Here is a 13,402-nt window from a genome sequence, read left to right on the forward strand (position 1 = left end):
AAGCTCAAACATTTCATCTCAGCTATTTAAGAGGATAAAAGAGGAAATATTTTCATTCCCATGTGATATTATCAAGACATGATAAACAGCCATGGCCTTAGTATTAATTGCATTAATTTGTAGAGAAAAGACCACTTTAATTTGGTCCAAACCAGGGAATAATTTTTATGGCATGTTCTCATTCCACAGGTTCACAAAGAATGCTTTGTCCTTTTTATTTTAAATGGTAAGCAATAATAACTTCAGGCAAAAAGCTATTTGAAGGTGGAATCCAGAAGAATTAAGTACTTCATCAGTCAGACTTTTTCATTTCCCCCCCTTGGACTTAAAAAATTACACACTACAATTTAACCCTGAAATATGTACTACCTCCTCTACACCACTGAGAAGGTAAGAATCACAAGGGAGTCAATACCACTGACATGGCTTTCCAAAGTTAGCATTTTCAACCCAAGATTTGCACTTCAGTCTATATTAAGGCACAGAAATAAAAATAAAAATCAAGGCACTTTTATTTAGGTGCCTAAATATGGACTGAATAGTGTAACTTTAGGTGCTCAATTCTGAAAATGTTAGCCTAATAATTCTGGCATCTTCAGTTAGCCAAGTAATTGTGTTTTGGTGGCATAAGCTGTGGCAGGTGTAGGTGACAACTGGGATGCTCAGCTTTATGTGAGCTCTTCGCCTACAGTCTTTCCAAGAAGCTGGACATTGCATTTTGCATGTATGTGGTGCCTGTCATCCTAGGACCTCAAAATCACACCCATTTTACAGATTGGAACACCGAGGCCCAGGGAAGCATGGCCAGGCTCTCCTCAATGCTGAGCATCCACAGCTCCTATTAACTACAGATGGAGTTAAGCAGGTCTGAAAATCAGGTTCTAAAAACCAGATTTTTAAAGATGTCTAAGTCAAGGGGAGTTGGGCAGTGAGGTACAGATCTTCAAAGAAATTTACACTTTTAACTTCCATTGAAATCACTGCAAGTTAGGTACCTAGACATTTTTAAAGATGTGGGTCCTAGGCTCTTTTGATGACTCACTGCATTTTTAGGGGCCCAGATACCTTAAAAAACCTGGTCCTAAGTGACTTGCCTCATATCACACACGTGATCTGTGGCAAAGCTGTTAATAAAAACCTGATTCCCGGCCCTGCCCTTTTATCTGAGGGCTTGGAAAGTTTCCCAGACTACTGCCAGCAGCCCAGATGAAGATGTAAAAGATTTGAAAGAATCTAATCAGTGAGGACCAACTTCAAAGGCTTACCCTCAAGTTGGCAGACCCTTATCGAGAAATAGTATCCAAAGTCCTTTGTACTTCAGTCTCTGGCAGGTAGGATCCTGACATTTTAAGATCCTAATTCCATCCTGGTTTTCTTGCTGTGTGTATGATGGAGGAGGTCAGCTACTCTGTCCTTCCCGAGTTTCCTGCCTGCTGGTAGGGGCAAGCATATTCTACTACTTTACTACTGTTAAGTTTCCGTTACCAGGTTCCTTTTCCTCCAGGGCCTGGCCAGGCTGCAGGTGGTTCCCATGCAGAAGCTGAGTGAATGTTCTTGTCAGTTTTACTGTTGCCCACAGAGTTCTGAATATTAATGATGAAATTGACGAGAGTCTCATTAATTTCATTCTGCTGCTGTTTCAGAAAGCTGAAATGAATGGGAGGTGTTGTCTGACACAGATTGCCTTCAAAATGTGAATGATAGCAATGTCTTAGCAATATCATAGACAGTTCTCTCTTAGGAGCACAGGTGTGTCTTCTTATTGTCCCTAGATCAATGGATTCCAGATCTGATTGGGATTTTGGGGGGGGCTATCATAATATATTTATAATAAGCAATAACCATAAGGGTCAGTTGCAGTGATATTTAGGGTAATTAGTACAGGTCCCAAAGTAATGTTACAATTATCTTTGCCTCATCTAATGCTCTTCATACTTAATCATTTATTGGTACTGTGACCCTTAAGATGGCCTCAGAAATTCAAATGCAATAGTTTTGCTTTAGGTCTGATCATTTCCCTTTTCTCTCAATTATTCTCTATCATGAGCAGAATTTCCTTCTTGGACTTACCAGTATCTGATTCTTAAATCCTAGTTTTAACAGCTACTGTCCTTGGCACAAATGGTAAGACTCAGGGGCACTTGGCTTCCCTTTCAGTCTTAAATTGGTCACGGGAGACTTAATTTGCAGATACTAATGGGATTCTTCATACTCTTGACAGAAGGAGCTGCTATCAACAGCCTTGGTTCATCTTTCTAAGTAGCTGACCTCTTTTCAGGGCATGGTTGGAGAGTTACATGACAGATTTACTATCTATTCTAATCTTACTCCTGTGTTATCAGGTGCTTAGCCAGAATTCTGCCTTCCAGCCCCACCTCTATTTATGCTGGTCACAAATGCTACTTCCTTTGCTTGTGGGATCCGTTCTCTTATTATTCTAAATTCTTTTCTTCAGTAGAATTGCAGCACTTAGCTTGTACATCAGACCCTCTGGCTTTTCCTCCAACAGCACTCCCCAAAATCTAATTGGTTTTAGAAAGGAATTGTCTTCTTCTTTTGGCATAGACTATAGGCAGGAGAGTCCTCTGCTCAGTTTCCTGCCCAAATCAGTTTGACTGTCATTGATGAGCTCTTCATGATCATAGGTCTGGCAGGCCCTCCACTGTCCTCTTTAACCGATGCAGGATCTTTCATCTTTGTGAATGCATACATTGTTTTAAATTCCCTTTTCTTCTCAGCTATATGCTCCTCATTGACAATATTGCAGCCATGTGAAGATGTGAGCAGTGAATGCTGCATTCAGATGGAGAGCTGTGCAGTGCATTCCCATTGAAACTAAAGCCACACAGCACTGGTTGGAGTATGTGTTTCATTAGTCTCAGATTTGGATAACTGAAGTGCCTCCAGTCTAGAAGCATGATTCAAGAAGCTCAGTGAGGATGAGGGAGGGGAACAGACCTTTTTTTTTTTGTTTTGTTTTGTTATAGAAAGGAATTGGATTCCTAGATGCTGACTACTCAAGACCCTGCACATTTGCATAGTCACACCAGGCAAAGTAGGTGTAAGCTCACCATTCTGAATAGATTGGGCTCTTAGTTATACAAGTGAATCAGTAAAGAAGTTGCTTAAGGACAGATTTTAAAAGGTATGTAGATGTCTAATGGGAATCTTGTCAAATATTTGCCACTTGAATTATGTCTCAAAATCACTGAGCAATATAACAATATTTTGCATTTAGTATGTTTCATCTGGATATTTAAAAAGCACTCTAGAGGTACCTAAAAGTGGGCTAAGACTCATTTTTTTACAGAAAACATGAGGGTCAGCTGTAGGTGGTGGGTATGCCTGCGTGTGCTGAAGAAGCTGTGCAGAAAGGCCCATAAGGTATATGTAAACCCTGCATATGAGCTGCATGTGGCCACAGAGGGAACCAGATACTAGATATACTGACTATCAGTGTTCCTGCCAATCTTTTCCATCCACGTGCAGAATGAATTTTTTTATGTGCATGTGTGCACTACCAGTAGAAACAAAAAACCCTAGCTCTGGGTGCTCTGCTAATCAGCCAGGCAACATTGGAAATCTCAGCTGAGCGGTCACACAAGCGAACAGCTTACAGGGAACACTGCTGAAATCCCATTTTAATTGCAAGAACACACACTATAAAAGCATTAAGCTGAATAGATGACGTTGTATGTGTAACAGATGGAATATAGTTCATGGCTTTGAGATTCACAGTGCAGGAGCTTTTCCCATTTCAGCTGCAGGAACAAACCTTACAGCCAAAGGGAAAATATATGTGAGGTAATACAGTGTTCCACCCAGTAGAGGGCAGTAGGAGAGACCTATAAACTATCCCATTTTAAAGGGGAAAGATATTCTCTTTCCCCAGTTTTCCAATTGAAATCCTGATTCCAGATTAACCTGAGGAACTCTTCTCCTCTTCCCTCTCCTGGTACCAGCTGCTCCCTCCTCTGTAGCAATAGGTCCTCTCTATGCATTTTCTATTTTTCCTCAGCAAACTACTCAGGGGGACTTTCTCGTGTATGCATTTTGCTCAGCTCCTGCATCACTGGCTTGCACTTAGCATGGGTTTGAGAGAGGTTGTTAAAAGATGAAAGGGTATGCGTGCTCTTCCTTTGCTTAATGAGCATGCAAGAGAGGATCTTGAGCCAGCTGCTGCTAAGATCCCTCCCGTGCTGCTCGGCAGACATAGCCTTGAGGATTTCTCCTGCAAAGGTGGCTCGCCCTTAACACTGTCATGCATTGTTTCAGCGGTGCCCTCCCTTGGCTCAGCTCCGGGATTTTAAGAGCCTTAGGCAAACTGGAAAGCTTCTGTCCCCCAACAGATACGCTCACTATAAGCAATTACTAAATATTGAATATTGCAGCAAAGGCTGTCTTCAATGAGGGTGCTGAGAGTCATTGAACAAACCTGCGAACTCAGGATCTGAGGAGAACCGCTTCAAATCAGGGGATGCAGCAGCACATCTACTTTCAGCTCTTACCCCTGACACCCTAGACAACTCCCTCTCCAGCCTCTGGGCTGGAGCTAGTCCTGTTACTGCCTGTACTTGTGCTGGGGGCGGAAAAGCACTTGTGTGTTGCAACTAGATTTCAGTTTCCCACCCAAGAAAGCCGCTTAACATAAGGTGAGCGAGGGCCTCCTAGATTCTCCCTCCCTCATCCGTGCTATGCCAGGGAAAGGGTGGAAGGGATGACCGTGCCCCACAGATACCTGCAAGCTTCTCTGCTTTTTGGGCGACCTCTCAAACAAGCATCCCCCTACGAGGTACCCCCTCCCTGGCAACACTTTCGCCCTCCCCCAAAGCGTTGCCATTTAATATATCACTGCAACAGTGCCTGTAGCCTCCGGTTGGGGGGTTATGAATGGGTGCAACGGAAGCACCGCCCACCCCGGACGTGACGCTCAGCCAATGGGGGAGCAGGCTGCGTGGATGGATGAGGTCAGCGCTGTGGTGTCGGGGAATGGAATGTGTAAGTGTAGCATTCAGAACCGGGTAACGTTCGGAGATCGAACTCTGGAATTGGCGACGTTCGAACAGGGGCAGGCAGCCTCCTCTGTGTTTCGGCAGCTCGCATCTCATTGACTGGCTGGGGGGCGGGGGCAAGGAGGAGGAGGAGGAAGAAGGAGGAGGATCTTCACTGCTTCGGCTGGTTCCATCCCGGGGGCCATTCACAGAGATCGCGGAGAGAGGGGTAAACAGCACCACAAATCTTGGAGCTCCTGCAGAAGGGAATAAAGAGAAATGCAGGGATTTGTAAGGTTACGGCGCGAGAGCTGGAAGATGTGATAATGATAGCTGTGTGAACCGGCACTGGCTGCGAGCTGCTGCTGACTTGCTCTGGAACCGGGGGGCTTGGTTATTGCGGGAGTGTTTTGGATGAGTTGAAGTTGCTGCTGTACCTTGATCGTTTGCAACATTAGAGAGAGAGAGCGAGAGAGAGGAAGGGAATGGGGGAGGGGAGCACACTCAATCTTGCAACTGATTGAGGGGTGAAGGGGAGCTGTATTTGGTGCTTATTTCATTTTTGTGTGTATGTGTGTGCATGCAAGAGAATTCCCAGTCCTTTGCCTTGCAAGCCCGTGCTGGGCGTGAATTATTCGCCTTCGCTGTTTCTCTCTCTCTCTCTCTATTGTGCGAGCCAAAGATGAAAGACAGAAGGGGAGAAAGTTAAAGAAATCGCCCACATGCGCTGCATCAGTCCAAGGCTTTGGGAAAGGAATAAAGAGAAGGTGGAAGAAGAGAGTTTGAAGTCTTTGCAGGCGGGAAGATGGCGGACTGGAGCTGAAAGTGTTGATTGGCAAACTTGGGTGATCCTTGTGTTTATTTACAATCATCTTGACCCAGATAGGACACATGCAGGCCAAAAAACGCTATTTCATCCTGCTCTCAGCTGGCACTTGTCTCGTCCTTTTGCTTTACTTCGGAGGCTTGCAGTTCAGAGCAGCGAGAAACCAAAGCAGGAGAGAGGCGCACAGTAGCAGGAATGGCTTGCACCACACCAGCCCGGATCACTATTGGCCCCGATTCCCGGACGCTTTGCGCCCCTTCATTCCTTGGGATCAATTGGAAAACGAGGATTACAATGTGCACATTTCCCCTAGGCAGAAGAGAGACGCCAACTCCAGCGTCTACAAAGGCAAGAAGTGCCGCATGGAGTCCTGCTTCGATTTCACCCTTTGCAAGAAAAACGGCTTCAAGGTCTATGTGTACCCGCAGCAGAAAGGGGAGAAAATCGCCGAAAGTTACCAAAACATTCTAGCAGCCATCGAGGGGTCTAGGTTTTACACTTCCGATCCGAGCCAAGCTTGCCTGTTTGTCCTGAGCTTGGATACCTTAGACAGAGACCAGTTGTCACCCCAGTACGTGCACAACCTGCGATCGAAAGTGCAAAGCCTCCACTTGTGGAACAATGGTAGAAATCATTTAATTTTTAATTTATATTCCGGCACCTGGCCCGATTACACCGAGGACGTAGGGTTTGATATTGGCCAGGCGATGCTGGCTAAAGCTAGCATCAGTACTGAAAACTTCCGACCGAATTTCGATGTTTCTATTCCGCTCTTTTCTAAGGATCATCCTAGGACAGGAGGGGAGAAGGGATTTCTAAGGTTTAACACCATCCCTCCTCTTAGGAAGTACATGCTGGTATTCAAGGGGAAAAGGTACCTGACAGGGATAGGGTCAGACACCAGGAATGCCTTATATCACGTCCATAACGGGGAGGATGTTGTCCTCTTGACCACCTGCAAGCATGGCAAAGACTGGCAAAAGCACAAGGATTCGCGCTGCGATAGAGACAACACCGAATATGAAAAGTAAGTGACCGCTGCCCCTTCAGTGTTGCCTAAGGTTAGGCCGGCTTTTTTGCCTCACCTATTCTAGGCAGCTGTCAGCTATGTGTGCATTTTTAAATGTGCTACATGCTTTCATGTCACAGGAAAGCCATGATTTTTCTTTTCCTGCCCTGAAATTCCTTCCAGCTGTTAGTAAGTTACTTGTATATAGGCGGCCTGGGAGAGGAAGCACCCTTATTGTGGAAAATATTTGCCAAGGTATGTAAAATCCTGTGTGTCTGCCTGCATAGATAGAGCAGGAGTAGAGGTCTTGGACACACACCCTTTAGCTTTGCAACCTTAGCAAGGAGCAAAGATGCTGCTACAGGCTACTTCTAGTATCTGACTCCATCATTCATTCATCATTTTGTCTCTTCAGGGTAAACGCCCTCTTCCTTCCCAGCCCTGAAGTTAACCACCTAGGACAATGCTCAAAGAGAGCTGATGACTTGTAGAATAAATGTGTGTGTGTGTGCGTCTGCCCGGCCCCTGCCCAGTCTTGTCTTTCTCAAAGATACTTGTCCAAGCCCAGAACTAAGTCTGTGATCTATAGAGGTTGGGTGTAGTAACTTGTAGCACACAATCTTATTTTCCCTGCATCAGATACCTACATATGGCTAAAGGAGGAAAACCCCACTGATTCTAAGGTCCCTTGGTATTTTAACTCTTTCCAGACAATTTTCTGTATACTCTGTGTAACACTTTGATTACTTTTCTTCTTTTGGTGCTTTACATACTGCTGCTGTGGGCAAGTTTAACCAGGTGATGGTGGTTGGTTAGTGTGTTACACTTCTCCCCAAATATCCCTTGCAATTATGTAATATGTATATGTGGCTGCTGAAAAATCATTTTACGGGAATTACCTCTGTAGAATGGCAACACTAATGAGTCATTTTGAAACTGACGAGTTAATTTAAATGCTGACCACTGCCTTGTGTGCACTCCAAAGTAAAAATTCCATGCAAAATCCTGCATAGTCTGTTCCCATGGAACTGAAATTTTTTTTTTTAAGTAAACAGAGCAGCTTTATATTGCTGAGTTAGTACAATCTAGAGCTGCATCAGGAACTTACCAAGGCTGGAAGATTTTGCAGTCGGATAGTGAAATATTATGTGGAAGAAAAATAAACCTGGAAGAGGGTAATGAAGAATTACAGTGGTACTAATATGGACCAAAATTTGCAACTCACTGTTAATTTCTCATGTAGTCATTGGCCACCAAGTTTGAAATAAATTCATTAGTTAAACTATAACCCAGGAAAGCTCTGTTCTTTCTTTGAGGTGAATGTTATCCACCTAGTGCTTATCTTAAAGCACTGGGAGGAAGTGGTATGAAGCTTCAGAAATATTTGTTGGCTTTTCATTCTGTTCACTTTCTGAGCACAGAAAATTGATACATTTTTGGTGTGACTAACGTAAAAATCTGGTGTAAATTTAGACTGTAGCTCAAATCAAGATGTCTTCACATTTGACTTGTGAGATGGCATTTCCTTTAAACTGTGGATAATAACTGATGTCTTCTTTATAAAACTGTATCTCTGTGTGTAAAACTAAATGCCTGTAGCTTTTAGGTATTTCAGGTTTATGCTGTTTTAATTGGAGAGACTACATCTTCTCATGTCTTTTAGCCACAATGTTAAATTCTGCAGAATTCACTGTGGCTTATGGTTTTATAAGATTCTTTAAACACAAAGAAATACAGACAGAGGTTTGACTATTGGGAACTTGAATTATGTGGAAACTTGAACTTGTATTATTTACAATGTCTGTGCAGGCCAATTTTTCTATGGAATGTACAACACACACAAAACCCACACCTGGTATGTAATGTCTTTAATGTCTAGTGTCTTTTCATAAGACGCATAGGATCCCCACTAGCTCATTTCACTGTCAAGTGCAGCCCTATCTAGGGTAGAGTGCAATAACTGTTTAACATTACACAGTAATGCTACACAATAGTTTGACAGGATGCAGAGATAATCATAGTAATTTAAGATTTCAGGAGGGAAATGTAGGTGGGCTGAATGTAGTTGTTTAATTGGAATTGTGGTCAGAAACACCCCTGTGAACTACCACAAATGGTTAAGACTTTTAACTTACCTGAAGAATCTGCAAGAGCATATTGCTGTCCTCTAGTACAATGCTGAAGCATTGATTCAGTGCTGATTTATAGCAAAGTGTGCCACCTACTGAATACCACTTCCTGTAGCGTTCTGAGTTTTGCTTTCCTCCCATTCAAATACCGATCATCAATTTATGAAATATGACAAGGTCGCATCCTGAGGGAATTACGACTACAGGCAGCCAGTAGTATTTCTTGCATGTGCCATATCTATGTAAATGCTGTACCAGGTAGTACTCTGTTAGCTGTAACTGAACCTGCACCTGAGAGAGATCACATTGCACAAGTCTATACCAGTTAAAGAAGAAATGCCTTACAATGATTTTAAAACTAGGCCTATACTAGATTTAAATGCACATTCACATGACTCAGAGGTCAGACAGAGCTGCTTTTGTTCTGCAGTTTTTGGATTAAATTAAGCAACATGTCCTCGTGGATTTAAAATAATGTGCATTCTCCAAGAATTGTGTATCAGAAATGGATAAGGAGTTGAACAAATCAAATATTTCACTCTGTCAGTTTCTGTGCCACTCTTTCTTTAATTTGCGGTGGCATTTATACTTACTTGTTTCTGTGCTCGTGTTTTGTCACATGATCCCCTTCATATAGTGAACTGGCCCAGAAATATTGATCAATGTAAGGTGCATCATGGACTTAGCTGTAAGGAGAATCTCTGTCAAGCCAAATAAATTTGATGATGGGACTTAAACTCTTGATGATGTCATATCAACAGAGTAAAGTTATGACTTACGTGTATTTCCAATGTAAAATAACTCTCTGTTTTAAAAAAAAAAAAAAGTAATATTGACATTATTTGCAATGAAATTCTACCTGAATTAAATGTTTAGTGCCTGGTAAAAGCAGGACTTACATCTCCATACAATACCGTTTCTCTCATTTCTCTTCCTCCTGTTTTCCCCCAAGAAATAAAAAAAGTCAATTAATGATTTCTCCACTTCTGTGAAATGGAAAGTGCAGCTTACTCCACTGAGAAGGGAACATGTTTGGCTTAGTCTTCATAAGTTCTATTAAGAGAGCCATCTGTATGTTAGAGCTAATTAATTTTCATCAGAGTTATGCATTTCAGGAGATAAAGCTGATGCAGACTAAAATGAATTGCATTATTATGATTAGACTATTGCAAACAGGATTTTTAGAAATGCTTTCTGTATTCTGGCCCCCAAATCTCTCCATTAGGGTTAGATAGTCTATCATAAGAACCAGTCTTTTTTGGAAAAAAAAATCCTTTTCAGTATCTTTTTTTATTTTTTTATTTAGATTGATAAATTCCACTTTTGGAAATGGATAGATGCTTACATTGAAAAGAAGGAATGCCATGTTTGTTGAAGGTTAAAGAGAGGCAATGTAAAGGTGGACAAACGCAAAATTCAGAGGTAGATTTAATGAATGTCAAATTACTTTTTGAACTGTAACATTACAGATTAACATTGATGCTGTCAGGTAATAGAATAAAAATGCAAGCTACAGGGCTGCCCTAATGTCGCAAGAAGATGTCATGATATTTTCCAAAAGTTGAACGCTTTCTAAGGTGGAAGTAGCAATTTATGTAGTTCCTCCTTTTTCTTTTCAACTCTGGATAGCCCTGACCTCCCATCTTTCAGAACATGGAGAAAGTGACAGTAATGGTAGTCGCTTGTTCAGTGACCTCTGGATCAGGCCCTAAAGTCAATGGGAGGCTTTTTCACTGACTTCATTGGGATCAGGCCCTTCATCCTCCACCAACGGTAAAAAGGATTAGATCTGTCTATGTGGAATTGCTGAAATCAGTGCTGGAAACTTCATCAGTGGAAAAAATGCATATAGTAGCTATGAGAGAGATACTAAATGGTGTGATCTTGGTTGTTGTAACCTCTATGAACTGAGCAAAGCATAAGCAGAGGGAGACATAATTCAAATCTGTCCATCTGCCAGTGCCCAAATACCAGAATACCTTGCCTGGCCAAAACCCAAAATAAGGGACACACAGAAGTGTCTCATGCAGGGAATGGAAAATGATGTGCGATCAGTATGGAACGTAGACTACTCCGAGCCTGAAATGAGGCACCCACCTGAGCACTCTCCTTATTCATACATGGAATATAGGCTCAACATATCAAAATCTCACTAGACACCTGCATATGCAGCTATAAATATTGTGGCATCTCGGTAGACAGCACCAACCTTGCTGCATGCTTATGAAAGCTGAATGTATCTATACAAAATTCCATTCATTCTTAGTATACCACATGTATCTTGCAGATAGACATATATTATCCTGAAAGACTCATTGTCTAACCCCAGCTGCATTTTTATGGATACTCATGCGAAAGTTGTAATGAAGCATAACAAAGAGCAAAATGGGAAAAATGAAATTTAACTTGGTAGTGTCTTTTCTTACCTGCCAATAATAGAGTTAAGGTTTTCTGTTAGAATTAGCGGTACAAACCCCTCAGTTCTTTTCTGAATTCCTGGGCTGTTTGGATATCCTTATAGCTTTGAGGCTCCCTTGTGAGAGATAAAGTTAGAACGTGGCAGGCAAATAGAGGAGCTGAACTTCAAATATGTTGTGTTAAATTAAAAATATATCTCTCTCTTAGTTTGTATATATTCTCATACTGATTTGACATCTTTTAAAAACATCTTATTTACAAGCTTTTTCAGTTCACCTTTTAATCTATTAGGAATCAGTAAAAAATCCTGTAGTCCAGCATAGACATGTATGACAGTCTGACTGGCTGGCATATAGGGCCAAATTCTGAGACTGTTTGAAACTACTGATCTCAATAGGACCAGAGTTGACCGTTGGATTTGATACAACCAGTTGGCTTTTTCTCCAAACTGTAGCTTTGGAAAAGTTCAAAAACCACTGACTGATCCTGCGCATTTCCTTAGAGCAACACAGCTGATTGATGGGGATAGTAGCCAATCTGCTGTCCTATCAACTTCCAATCGACTTGATCTTCATTCGATTGATTTACAATGCTTTTCTAGGGGATGTATCAAATAGGCGGGCTTTGGCACTTACACAGGTTTCCCAAAACACTGAGCTATTTGAAGAAGTTGTTTAAATTCTCTCTTTCCTCTGCATTGTTTTTTGTTCTGAAAATAGCGCTTATGTATCTGTCTCTCTCTGTGGCCTCCTTCCAAGACACCAGGGCCTCTTCTGCCAGGTGGGAAACAGAAACTTCCAAGTGGAGTTAGACTGTGGGATCCTCCTGGGAGCTGAGGTGATACTAACAGCCATGGCATCTTCTGAACTTTCAGACAGTGGTGATGCCATGAGACTCATTATATTTTGGTTCTAGAGGTTTATTGTTTGCCCCTACACCCGCTTCACATTCCCTCTCCCTTCCATCCCTTCCTTGGTGCAGCCTTCAATATTGTCTTTCCCTTTCTTGTGCCTATTAATCATCCCCCCCTTGTACACAGCCAGCCCATCCCTTACGATTGCTATTTACTCTAAGAACAAGTAAAACAAGAAAACATAATGCCATTATTTAATAAAAAAGTTACGATCTTCATCCTGATTGCTTGGCTTGCATAGTTATTCCATCTCCCCTGCCCGTAAGCTCTTCCATTTCTGAACATAGTGAGTTCCTCGGGGCAGGTTGCTGATCCTGACTGGTCCTAGCATATTGCTTCTAATAATAAGCATTTACAGTTTAATCTTGTATTAGGGGACAGAGTCTCTGGATTCCCTGTTTCTTTGGACAGACGGGGGGATTTTAAACATGCATTCCATTTGTAGCCATTGACAGATGTGGGAGGCCTTTTCTGAAAAAGAATGAAAGGGTGTATGCAGGCATGCTCATACATATTATTTCAGGGCTTAAACCAAACTCTTTGTGTTTAGGAGGAAACATAGTCTTCTGCTGGAGGTTTTTTGCTCCTCCAAAGCATATAGTAGTAGCCACTGCTTGTCACAAGGTGGTGAACTAGAGAGGACCATTAGTCTGATTTAATTATGGCTGCTCCTGTGTATAAAGAGGCATATTGTAAATGATTCTGAGCCCCTTTGTGAAGTTATTCCTACATTCCATGTTCTGGATACTTAAGCATCAGTGTCAGATGCTTCCAGTTAATGTTTTTAAAAAAACACCTTCCGCTCTCCAACCTCCCATATTTACCCTTCAGTTGGTTTTAAAGCAAAACATTTTGCATAGCAAGAAAAGGAAAGACCATAGGTTTGTACTCAAATTCGTGGAGAGGATTGTTGGTTAGTATGATTTCTAAAGTATTATCTGTATTCATTGTCTCTTCTTTCTATCTACTAAGTTTCTCTATGAATAAGGAAGGAGTTTTGAGGTAATTGATAAGCAAACCATTCTTTTAACCAGAGAAATTAATCAATAGGCACCCAAGCAAGAATTTAGAAACTGGATTAGAAGTAAGTTTTAAATAGCGTGCTCTGTGCCATTA

The 13,402-nt window shown here is 41.9% G+C and overlaps 1 protein-coding gene across 1 annotated transcript in view; it reads left to right on the forward strand.

The window, feature by feature from the left end:
- The first annotated feature begins 5,004 nt into the window (after nucleotides 1-5,004).
- Nucleotides 5,005-13,402, forward strand: part of EXT1 (exostosin glycosyltransferase 1) — a 264,582-nt gene continuing 256,184 nt past the window's right edge. The window contains exon 1 of the mRNA XM_006130782.4: nucleotides 5,005-6,844. Within this exon, the coding sequence (XP_006130844.3) occupies nucleotides 5,883-6,844 (962 nt within the window). The 5' untranslated portion in view covers nucleotides 5,005-5,882. The remainder of the gene's footprint in view (nucleotides 6,845-13,402) is intronic.

Source organism: Pelodiscus sinensis, chromosome 2 (assembly GCF_049634645.1).
Source record: "Pelodiscus sinensis isolate JC-2024 chromosome 2, ASM4963464v1, whole genome shotgun sequence".
In the NCBI taxonomy this organism is placed as follows: domain Eukaryota; kingdom Metazoa; phylum Chordata; order Testudines; family Trionychidae; genus Pelodiscus; species Pelodiscus sinensis.